Below are 11,921 nucleotides of genomic sequence, written 5' to 3' on the forward strand. Positions count from 1 at the left end.
CCCCGTCGTCAACTGCCCCCGCTGCCGGGGGCGGCTTAATGAACCGTGCCATAACACGTTGAATGAACCAGATACACCTGCTGCTAATACTAAAAAATAAATTGCATACACAGACACTTGCTTTACTCCTCCTGAGCGTTATTTACCTCACTAGTAGGAACTGTAACAGAGCTGTTCACGGACACAAAGCCTCCACATCCTCGGGCATTGCAGAATCCTACGAACCCCCCCGTCACATCCTTTACGCTCCCGCAGGGTGGGTAACCCTGGCGGGCTGCGCCCGTGACTGCTCCATCCCTTTAAACAAAGTGCCACGAGCCACCTCTCCTGCCTCCTGAGCCGGAAACATCCAACATGCCCGGAACGGGGGGGGGGGGAGGAAAGGCTCGGCAGACGTGGGAATGGCGGCCACTGTGGATGGAGCTGCGGAGCAGGGAAGCCCCTTGGGAGCACCCTGGGGCTGCACTGCAGGGAAGGGCTCCCGTGGCCTTATACCCTTACACCTCCTCCTCCTCCTTTGTTTGCCCAGGGAGACATCTGGGCAGCCTTGGCCCTGATGGGAGAGGGCCCAAACCCCCCAGCATGAGATCAAGGTAGGGGGGAGGTTTAGACAAAGAGAGGAGAAGTGGCTGGGGAGAAAGCACAGGTACAGACTGGAGCCGCTGCCTCCCCGTGAGCATGTCCTCGCCCTGTCCCACACGTAGCCCCCCACGGCAGCGCGGTCCTGCTCTGCAGGGGCTCCTCCATCCCACCTCGCTGGGACGGAACCCGTGTTTTCACAGGACAATCGCCCGGCAGCAGCGATGTCCAAGTTGTGGGACCCCAGCTGGTCCAGCAGCCATCGCTGTCAGCAATTCCTCCTTCCCACCGTCCCACTTCGTATTTCTGCTTCACCAGGCCCCTCTGCAGCTCAACACTGCCCGCTCTCCCAGCTACAGCCCCAAACACTTTGGATCGTGACCTTCAGCAGACCCCAACAGGCACCTCCCTTTTACCCTGTGTCCCTCCAGCTGCTTTGATGGTGTTCGTGAAGGACCACATCAAGAGGTTTTTGGAACCCCAGGCAGGCTGGATTAACTCCAGCTTCCTGGTCCCCACACTCGCTGACTCCTTCAGAAGCCTCCCAGCACACCTGAAGTCAGGATCCCTCCTCTTCCTCACCCATCAGCCACTGGCCCTTCCAGCACATCACAGTTGTTTATGTCTCACGGCTTCACTAGAGTTTCTACCAGCGTGGCAAAGACCTCGTGGTCACCAGCTGGTAGCTCTCTGGAAAGAAACCTGCCTTCAAGCCCCAGTCACGCTTTGGGCGCTTCCCTGATGGGGGGAGAACTTTAAATGAGAGGCTACAGGTGAGAGCTTTGGCCTTTTCTTCCTAGGTCCCCCAGCAGTTTGGGGTGCGGGCCCAGCCCCCTGCTCGTGCTCACTGAACACCCCATCCCACCACCTCCTCTGCCAATGCTTCGGCTTGAGTCCTACCCCCATGCCCCCCCCTCGGCAGGCCCCCGCTGGGAAAGCCCCCTGCGTCTCCCGCCTACAGCCAGACAACCTTCAGCCCATCCACTAGAGTCTTCGCTTTTCTGAGCGGTCCTTCCATTCCTTGATTGCCCACCAGCTCCAAGGACTCCCTGGAAGGCTTCTCCCTTCCATCTGAACGAGGGCATGCCCTCGGACTTGGGGCTTCATCTTGGTCAGTGGGTGCGTAGGGTCCTCTTTCGGTTTTGACTTGGTTTACTGCCATTTTTATATTTAACGTATCAAGGACCACGCGTATTTCTACTTTCCGCGTTTGGGTAGGACTTTGTTCTCCAGGGTGCCTTGACCACCACCTCTGCGTCGGAGTTAAACCACGTGGACCTTTCTGCGGGAGCATGGGGCAGGTCCCTTCCAGTGTCCGTCTTTGATGGGATATACATTTACCCTGCAGGCTCTACCACTCGTGCCCACGCCGCCTTCACAGCGCTTGCAATCGTTTTCCAGCCACTGAAGGCAGCAAGATGTTGGTGGTTCGGGGCATGAACCGAGCCTTCACGGCAGACTGCGGGGCAGCGCTGGCTGCAGGAGTCAGGTACCGCCGCCAGGGTCTGCGACGACGTGCTTGACAGCGCGAGGTGCGGGCTGCTCAGCTTCACTCCCACGCGTTACTTGGCACGGCACGGAAAAGGTTAGAAAGAGAAACGCGTAAGCTTGAGCACAAAAGACAAACAGACGTCCAGGGAGCGCTTCTGGGAAGGACATCCGGAGGCAATGAACCTCCTTAGAAAGTGCCAGCTCTCCGGCAGCGCTACGCCCTCGCGCAAGCGCTTACAAAGCCGCTCACGGGTTGGGATTTGGGACTCTGTAGTGCCCAGCAAAATACTCATCTTCTACCAGCTGAGGAACCTGAAGCAGCTCAGCTTGTCCTCCCCTCCAGTGGCAAAGGTGAGCTGCTTTCGGGATGAAGGGCTTTAGGAGCCGCCTCAGGGAACGCCTGGCACGGTGCGAGGGTGCTCGCCACCAGCCGCCACCTCCCCGTCACAGCCCCGGAGATCGCGATCGCCACCGCCCGACGTCTGCCTGCTGTGACCATTGACAAAGCGAGGCAGCGCGACACGTGGCAGCGTTTATGACCGGCGGTGAAATCAAAGCTTGGATAAGGGACATCTCCAGGGGCCGGGGACCACTCGGGCAAGCAAAGGGAACGTCTCCAAAGCCATCCAGGGGGGCTGAGCCCACGGGAGGAAGAAGAGAGGGAGGAAGGGCCTCGCGCCGGCACCTTACAGCTGAGCAATGCAAACAGCAAAGAGGCCGTGGGGACACTGTCCGGCACTGCTGAGGAGCTCGTAGCAGCCCCAAGAACGGGGCAGGACAGCAACTGCAAATGCCAAAGAGCTGCCAGAGGATCAGCCCAAAACCAGCAGCAGCAGCAGCAGCATCCCATGGAGCTGCACCGAAGAAACCAGAACTAAAGTTACCGGGACATGGAGGAAAACCAGGAGAATGTGATGGCCTGCAGTTAAAATACACCTCTGGAATCGACCCGTGTTCATCCTCCGGGTACGTATTTATTTACTTTGCAATATTTAGAAACCCTCTTCCAGGGTAAAGCCAGAGGAGGCACAGGAGCCTTGTCCGCTTCCAACCCACTGCTCCCCGTTCCAGGCAGCTTCCAAGTATGGTTTAACTCTGAAATCGACCCTCCCAGCCTCTGCGCCGTGGCCCTGTAGCGACGCCTCTGTTCCGGGCATGATTTAAGTCCAAGAGCGTATCAGAGCCACCTCCCCTACACGCGCAGCCGGCACGAGGCAGCTCCGCCTTTGCAAAACCACAGCAAACCCTTCTCTCTCTTCTGTCCGGGCTGGATTTGGCCGAACGTCTCGTGTGCAGTTTGCGCAGGGAGGATCTCAGCTTACAGCGCTCGCAGGCTGCCAGAGCTGCCGAGCGTCGCAAGGGGCCTCCATCCGAACCAAAGCCGCCCCGCAGAGAGGACAGGGAGTAGGAACACAAGAGCCGTTTGCTTTCATAGCCATATGCACTTAAAAAAACCAAACCAACAAAAAAAACCCCAAGAGGGTGCCCAAAACATCTCACTTGTGTTCTGCTGAGCACTGGCAGTGGTAGAGCCAGCACCTGAAGGCAGCGGACACCCGAGCTCAGCGCTAATCCCATTACCTCGCTTCAGGGAGCGAGAGAAGCAAAATATAAGCAGTAAGGTGAAGAGACTGAGGTTTTGCTAAGGGAGCTACGAGTGCAGCACCACGATTTCCCGACACGAACAATTAAACTTTGTTTTAGAAACATTTCTATTGAAATGAATCCTAAAGTTTGAGTTTTTATATATGTGTGTGTGTATATATTTGGGGAAAACGTACAGCGAGCTGCAGAACCTGCGTCTGCTCCCTCCACGGGCAGACGCACGTCTGCTCCGGAATGTACCTGCAGTAAATCCGCACAAACTCAAGCCATCCGGTCAATAAATAATTTAATGAGGTTACAGTTCCGCAAGAAAACATGACAGCGCCCCTTCCCAGCCTCACCCCGCAGGCAGGGCACAAAAACGCACGCGAGCCACACGCCAAACCACAGCTGCACCGCAAGGCCACTGGAACGCGCGGATCTTCACAGAAGATATCGCTTCGGGCCCAGACACGTGCACCCCGTTACCACTTGCCTCCGCGTGACAAACCATGCAGCGCCGGCCACCAGCCCCCCAGCTCTACGGCGGCCAGATCATGCTCCAGGGACCGTGCGTTTGGGGGAGAGGGGGAGCCCAGACCCACACGTACCAAAACACCGAAACTTGGGGATGGTGAAATGAAGAGGAAGGCTGCAGCAAAGCTCTCGGCTGCGAGTCTTGAAGACGACTCTCGCGAAACGAAGGCAGCTCTCAGAAGGGAAGTCGCTTCAACTGCTCGTACGTGATAAAAAACTGAAGGGAAGGTCAAGGAATTGGGCCGAACCCGTAAGGCAGCTGCGCCGAGCCTCCCGACACGACAGCCCGCGCCTGGCAAGGCAAGGCAGGCCGAGGATCAGCAGAGTCTGGCTGAAGCCCAGCGTGGGGAAGCCCCTCTTCCAGGCAGCATAAACTGCAGGGGTGGAAGAGAGCTGCAGGACACGGAGCCACCAGGAGAGGGAAGAGACCGACCCAGAAGCAAACTGGGCCAGGCTTACCTAGGCCATCGAGAGAGGGAGGGGGCTCTCACCCCAGACTGGGACTTCTTTAAAATAAATTCCGCATGCAGTTTCAGGGGGCGAGAAGGATCTAGCACAGCAAGACGGCAGCGCTGGTTCTGCAGAGCAGGTCAGCGCCTGCCTCGGAGCAGAACGTTCCCCAGCCTTCCCTCACGGAATGGGAGCTGGTCCAGAAACCGCAGCACCTCCAGGAGCTCGGGCCAAAGGGAAAGTCTGAAGCCAAGCACTGGAGAGCGCTCACTCTACAGGAAACCACCCGTGCTGCAGGCCTGGGAGTCCCTGCACTGGCCACCGGCAGAGCTGTCAGAAGCAGCCATCGCAACCATTTTGGCATTTTTTGGCACTTGAACCAGCAGCAGCCGCATCGCAGCTTACGTCTGTCCAAGCGGGACAGGGACTCTGCTCCGGGCTGCCGCAGGGGAGGCGAAGAGGTGCCCCATCGAGGTGTGGGCTCTGCGCTTCCCCTTACAGCTTGGTTTTCCCCCGCTGCCCGTACCCACGGCCTCCCAGCAGCACACGGAAGGATACAATGATGTTCCAGGGACCGAGCCGAAGCCAGTTGGGCCAGAAACCTTTATAGAGTGCAAAGAAGCCCTCGCTCTTCCATGTCTGGGAGGAGAGAGGAGACAGATGAATTGGGAGACGCACCAGGTCCGCGCTGTGCCCCACGTGTGATCTAACGGCCCCTCGCGGCTGCTGCAGGAGGCAGGCAGGCCAGCCGGGAGGCAGGGCGGTGGGCGAAGCGTCACTTGCAGTACACGAACCTAATCCAACTGCATCACTGGCAGCGCTTCGTCCCGCAGGGCCGGGAGGATGCTCAAGCTGATGGCGACGCAGGGAAGCGACCCGAGGCCCTTCTCTGCCTTGTCTGAACCACTCAGGGACAAGCGCCTTCTGCCGCTGTGGAATCTAACTGCTCCCAACAGCGGCGCCTGGTGCTGGAATCTGGCCAGCCTCCCAAAGACAGGGATTTGCCCACCTCTCTCGCCCCCTTACCTTCACAAGGCCATCCAGCGTGCCCTTATAGAGCTCCGTGCTGCCCACTATTGCCCGCTGGTTCATCATCCGTGTCCGCACCACGTCCACAGGGTTGGAGGCAATGGCCCCAGCCAGCCCACACGTAAAACTGGAACTACACCAAAACAGGAGAGAGGAAGAGCTCTGAACACGGCCATGCTGGCTCAGACAGGCCTTGACATAAGCACAAGACAGTACCGTTCCCCACACTTCACGAAAGGCGTTTAGCAATATGCATTAGCTGCACTACCTGTTCCCACCTGGAAAAGAGGCGGAGGCAGGAACCATACCGCCTCCGGACCCCAGAGAGCTCGGGGAAGGGAAAGGCTCGGCCTTCTCTAACCTTGAGCCTCACCAGAGCCCACCACTGGGTCTCCGCGGGGGCAGCCTGCAGCCCAGCGAGCGTCTCCGGGTGCTGCCAAGGCGGCACAGACCTGAAGGCAGCCTCCTGGAAGCGCACATCCTTCTCACCAGCGCAAGCATTTCTTCAGGGCGGGGAAGGAGGGAGGAAGACCAAAGGCAGCAAGAGGGAGCATGCAGCTGCTCGTCTCCTCCCTCCACGTGTGGTCTAGCGTTTCTCAGGTGCTTGTCGCCTGCAGCCCACAGCAGGCAGACCCCGCGGCAGCACTGCAGCACCTCGGGCTAAAGCGTCTGCCAGAAGAATCGGAAAATGTAGGTGAAAAATGACGTTGGGGGTCTCTAACCCACCCCTGCTCAGAGCAGGCTGACATCAAAACCTGGTCAGATTGCTCAGGGTCTGGCCAGCTTTGCAGGACTCTGTTCATCTCACAATTAATAATAATAATAAAAAAATGGTAATTGCAATAATTATGTGATTGCAATGGCTGCAAGCTGACAGTGTCTGTACGGATGGGGCCCTAGGACGGGAGCAGCTCTTTCAGCAGATCACTACGGGGAGTCAGGCACCCAGAACTGCCTTGTTCATACCAGGGCACGGCATGGAGCAGCGGCATTTCTGGTCGTCGGTGAGCTGAAATCAGGCTGACATTGCACCTCGCCAAGGGATTTCTGCCGGGCTCCTTCTCCAGGGAGGTCTCTCTGGGGATTCTGACTTGCTGGTCATTCTGAGCCGCTCCAGTCGACACAGCAGATCCCTCAGAAGGGCCAAGCCCGTTCTCTGCAGCTCCAGAGCACTCGCTCTATAAACAGGCTTCACCCCAAATCCCACCTCGCTCCTCTGCTTCGCACACCCCTGCCAAGCCTGGGGAGCGGAGCGGCTGCAGCAAATACTCACACGAAGTGGGCGAAGATGGTGTCACCCATCAGGCCTGACAGAATTAAGTGCTTCTTGGTGATGTCGTAGACCGGCAGTTCCACCCCGACCACGATGGCGGCTCTCTGAGCCGTTGGGACAACACCCTGCAGAGCACAAGCAGCAGTCACACGCAAGCGCAAACTGCTGCCGTCAGGGTGACATCTCCCCCCAGCTCCCTCCCCCAGGGGCCTTTTCCTGACCATCTACCTCGTGTCCTCCTTGCTCTATCTCGCAGCTGTGGCTCCTCAGGTTGACCAGCTTGCCGTCCCCCAGCTTCACCCCAAAGCCAGGGAGGGTTCCTCCGCCCTGGCAGCGTTACTCCAGGTAGGTTACCTACACGCTGCTCCTCTCCTCCCAGCCACTAGCACACAGGACTCGGGCTCTAACCCGCTCGTCTTCCCCCACTGAACAGCACCCACCACTTTCAACACCAGAGAAGATTCTGCACCACACGAAGAGCAGCTCTTTAAGGAGCCAGGCGGGGCTCCAGCTCCTCCTCGCTACCTAACAGCAGGGAGAGTCTGCTCTGTTACGGTTTTTGATTTAGGAGATTTTCATGTATTCCAAGAGTTGCTGCCGCAGGACATTGATCTGGGAACCGGCAAGGCAATTACGGGAACGACAACGAGCTTGGGTAAGAGGAACCAGCTACCTTCTGTCTGAGAAAGAGCCCAGCAAACCCCTCATTGGGAACCAGATAAAAACACGCGCAAATTTTGACCAGCTCGCAGACCAAGGAGAACGTGGGAGCGATGCAGAGTTGGGCCACTTCACAGGAACCACAGCACCATCCGAGTAATTCAGGGAGACCCGTGGTGTCACGAGAAAGCTCCCTGCTCACTGGGACGGGGAGCGACCCTTCGGCGTGGCCGAGGTACGAGCCAGCCCATCGGGACAGCCAGCTTTCTCACCACACAAACCCAAAGCACCTCGAAGGAGTAAAAGTACTTTTCAGGTTTACAGCTCCTGCTGTCCCCAGCCCGCTGTGCTAAGGCAGCGCCTGACAGTCTCCTCCTGGGTTCCTGCCTAACCCAGCCCTGGCAGAGCCAAATCCCCGCAAGATGAATGCCAGAACGGGTGAGCACGAACGTCTTTGCCTGAACACAAGGGCAGAGCGGAGGGAGGAGCAGCAGTTGTCCCAGCCAGAGAGCAGCCAGACTAGCTCGGTCACTGGAATCCACCTCAAGACTGATCTGTCTCTGCACCGTGTCCTGCCTGCAGCGCGCATCAGCAACACAGAGGGTTTCGTTTCTTTTCTGGTCTCTCCTCCCCTCTTGAGTGTCTTTGTCTAGAGAGCAGAAATAATCTCAAAGTAAGTATTGGTGTCACCACTGGCAGTTGATTGACTCCTCCTCCCCGTCCCACACGGGACACTGCAGCGGCTGTCTTTCTGTAAAGGACCTCGGTGACCGTAAGAGGGAGAAATCGGACCGCTGCCTGGAAAACAGCATTGGGATCCTGCAATTCCCACACCTGACCTCGTGACTCGGCAGACTGCCGGTCTGTCATGGAAGGACAAAGCGAGGTTCTCTAACAAGAGCCAAGGAACCGCTGCTAAAATCCAAACAGTGAGGCCTGAGCACTGGTAACTCCCATCTGTCCTCAAGCCCAAGAGCATCACCAGCTTCCCCAAAAGCCACCGCTCCATCCTACTCCTTGCCTGCTCAGAGGGCAAGTTTCAAGGCGTCTAAGACTGAGGGGACACAGGGCAAATCTGTCCCTCTGGAACTGCAGAAAGTTACTGTATGGCATTAGCGTCTCTCGGGTCACTTGGAAGAACTCCTCTTCCTCCCCGTGAGGAGGCGCTCAGCCGCTCACATTCAGAAGAAGGCAAACCGCCCCGCTCGCTGCGCGCAGGATCACCTCCCACTGACACACCAGGCTGAGCACCCCCGCTCAGGCAGAGCACGGAGAGGACCCAGCCCCCAGCGCCGGTCCATCCGAGGGACACCCGTGTCTTTGAAACTTTACGCGCGCCAGCTTCAGGCCTGGAACCCAGGTCTGCTTGGCCCAGCGCTGCCGCTGCCGTGGCACGGACCCAATCCCCGCCACAGACGTGCTTCCATTTGCTGGGTAACCAGAAACAGAACTTTGCTACTCCCCTTGGTTCACAGTTCTCTTCAAGAGCTGCACCTGGGTGCAGCAAATTTGTTGAGGAAGCTGTTAGTTCTGCTGGGGGGAGGGGGGTGGGGGTGTCCAGCAGCTGGTGCTCACCCTCCAGAGGCCTCGGGTACCCTCCTGCTGGTAGATGTCGATGAAGCTGCCGATCATGCCACCCTGGAATAAGCTGCCTTGAGCCTGCATTCGAATCTGAAAGAAACGGAGAGTCAGCGGGACGGCATCAGCGCCCGCCCAGGAGGGCAGAGACACCGGCGCAGCGGCCCCCTCCTGCCAGGAAGAACAACAGAGCGACTCGGAGCGGACACCGCCACCCACGCGCCCTCTCCCTGCAAACCCAGCAGCGAACGGTGACGGCAGGCGAGGAGCCGGGACAGCAACAGGGTGGAAGCACAGTGCAGAACTCGGACAAGACAGAGAAGTGACAGGCAAGGCCTTCCCACCCCGAGAAGGTGGATCTACACAGGGAGGAGTGTGGGAAAGCTCTCCAGGCTCTCTTTGCTCGGAGCAGAGCCACCCTGACCCCAGCAACCCCCCAGCAGGGAACACAGGGGACCAGGCAGTCCCCGCTGGGCTCTGGTCGCTCCGTGTAACAAGCGGGACTTTGCGGCAGTGTCAGCGGAGCACGGCACGGTGACCAAAGGGAAAGGAGCCGAGAAGGTCTGACAAATGGCTGGCTACCAGCCCGCTCACCCAGTTAGGACAACACAGCCTCCACCCCTTGCCGTAACAGATTTCACGATCTTTTAAGAGCTGCGTTTTTTAAAACCTGCTTATGGCTCTGGGCTGCTGTTCCCACTCATAAAACCCCCCAAATTAGCAGAACTGGTGCCAGCAGTGGCTCAGAGAGCCCCTCAGCACGGGCAGCCAGGAGCTGTCCCTGGCCAGGTACACTTCTTACCTTCAGCACATCTGTTGGATTGGCGATTGCAGAGGAGATCACCCCTGACACCACTCCGCAGATTACATTGATTAGCAACGTTTCATCTGCAACGAGTAACAGAGAGTCAGACCCTAAAGACCCAAAGGGGAGGTGCACAGACTGTACTGAACAAGCAAGAAGCTCTGGGAAGAGCAGAGAAGCTCAGGCTGCCAATCACATGGCGAAGGTGCACGAGCAGAGGCTGGGCAGCGACCGTCAGCTCACGGCAGGTCTGTCCCCGCAGCTGCCGGAGAGAGAAGGCAGCGGCCGAAACGCTCAGCAACGCGCCCTCCGAGAGGAGCGGGCCTTACCGAGCAGTCTAGCTGATCAGACAGGGAAAAGACTGTGAGACAGGAAAATTTTGAACAATTATCTGAGATTTCAGCGTCCGGTGATGTATTTCTCATGATGGAGACAAGCCAAGACAGAGGACGACAGAGAGGGACAACCCAGCACTTCTCAAGGCAACCTGACACCAATTTGGTTTGATCTGGAGCCCCAGCTGGCCACGCTCAGAGGGCGCAGCCACCTCGAGAGAACAGAGAATAGGCGACCCAGGCAGAGAAAGTTAGATGCAATTAGTTCCGAGGGGTGGGTGGAATAATCCAAGACCTCCAGGCCCAGTATTAGGGTGATGGTTATGTTGGGAAAAGGCGCAGCCCTTTGCTGGTACTGACCACAGCACTTCCCAGAGGAGACCAGGCCACTGGCTGCCCCAGGCCTGTAGGGAGACAAACATTCAGACAACGGTTCTCACGACTGGAAATGCCGCAACAGCAAGCGAGGAGAGACGGGCGGCCCAGCGTACACACCCAGAACCAGCACCGGGAGGGGCGTCACCAGAGCGGCCCTGGGAGGAAGCCCCAGGGCACCGCACATCCCAGTCCTCTCGCTGCCCTGCCGACCGGCCCCGACCGCCCACCCCGCTCTCCCAGGTCGGAATGGCGTTACGATGTCCACTCGTGTCATGGCAAGGTTTAAAACCACGCGTGCAGATCTGGGCGCTCCGTCAGTGAACGGGTACCAGACTTCTGCTCCGCTCTCCAGGGAGGAGCGGCAGAGGCCCCTGGTTACCAGAGGGGCGCGGGTCAAGAGCATTCACCATATCCCCTCTCCACGGTCGGAGCCAAAGCCAAAGCGCCAAACAGTACGATTTCTACCCAGATGGGCTGCGTTCAGGCACAAGGGCGCCGAGGCTGCAGCAGGAGGACAGGAGAGACTCGCTCCTGAAGCTTTCAACCCACGTACCACATCTGACACGCAGACGGGACGGGACATCCTCTCTGAGACTAATCAGAAAGGAGAGACGAGCCTGGGTCAGAGATACCTTTTTTTTTTTAATTTTGGGCTCAGACGTTGCAAAGCAGAGATAAAGGCTGGGGAAGGGAGAGGCCTGGCCAGAGGGGGAGGTGTTTTGGGACTGCGGGCAGCGCTGAGCGCAGTGAGATTCACGTCGGTACCGCGACCTATCCTTGCTATTACCACACAACTAAAACCACAGTGTGAAGTAACAAGAACTCCCAGTTCTGTGGGGATCTATAGCTGGGAAGGACAGAGAAAGGAACGAGCAAAACCAGGCGGCACAGAGAGCCTGCGATGTCACGGCGCCGCTGGTGGGAGGAGAGGTGCCTGTTTACTGCTGGCTTACCCGTTTACTGACACTGACCTTCCATGCGATCCACAAACAGCCGCTTCAAGCTCTGGTAAATGCCGATCTTGATGGTGCCGTAAGACGCCTGCCTCAGCAACGCAGGGGCGATCCTGGGGGGGGAGAGGGGGGAACAAATGAAAACCAAATAAAACCGCGGAGCCCCGCCAGCATGGCGCTCCCCGTCTGCCCCCAGACTGCGAGGGGCTGGGCTCGGGGCTGGGCTCGGGGCTGGGCTCCGGGCTGGGCTCCGGGCTGGGCTCCGGGCT

The 11,921-nt window shown here is 58.2% G+C and overlaps 1 protein-coding gene across 1 annotated transcript in view; it reads right to left on the bottom strand.

The window, feature by feature from the left end:
• Positions 1-3,950: 3,950 nt before the first annotated feature.
• Positions 3,951-11,921, bottom strand: part of SLC25A14 (solute carrier family 25 member 14) — a 9,953-nt gene continuing 1,982 nt past the window's right edge. The window contains exons 2-8 of the mRNA XM_035903672.1: positions 11,671-11,765; positions 10,682-10,725; positions 9,984-10,069; positions 9,179-9,274; positions 6,944-7,068; positions 5,668-5,803; positions 3,951-5,280 (exon numbers count right to left, since the gene is read on the bottom strand). Of these exons, the coding sequence (XP_035759565.1) occupies positions 5,137-5,280; positions 5,668-5,803; positions 6,944-7,068; positions 9,179-9,274; positions 9,984-10,069; positions 10,682-10,725; positions 11,671-11,765 (726 nt within the window). The 3' untranslated portion in view covers positions 3,951-5,136. The remainder of the gene's footprint in view (positions 5,281-5,667; positions 5,804-6,943; positions 7,069-9,178; positions 9,275-9,983; positions 10,070-10,681; positions 10,726-11,670; positions 11,766-11,921) is intronic.

The sequence above is a fragment of the Egretta garzetta genome, unplaced genomic scaffold, assembly GCF_000687185.1.
Source record: "Egretta garzetta isolate BGI_Z169 unplaced genomic scaffold, ASM68718v1 scaffold571, whole genome shotgun sequence".
Taxonomy (NCBI): Eukaryota; Metazoa; Chordata; class Aves; order Pelecaniformes; family Ardeidae; genus Egretta; species Egretta garzetta.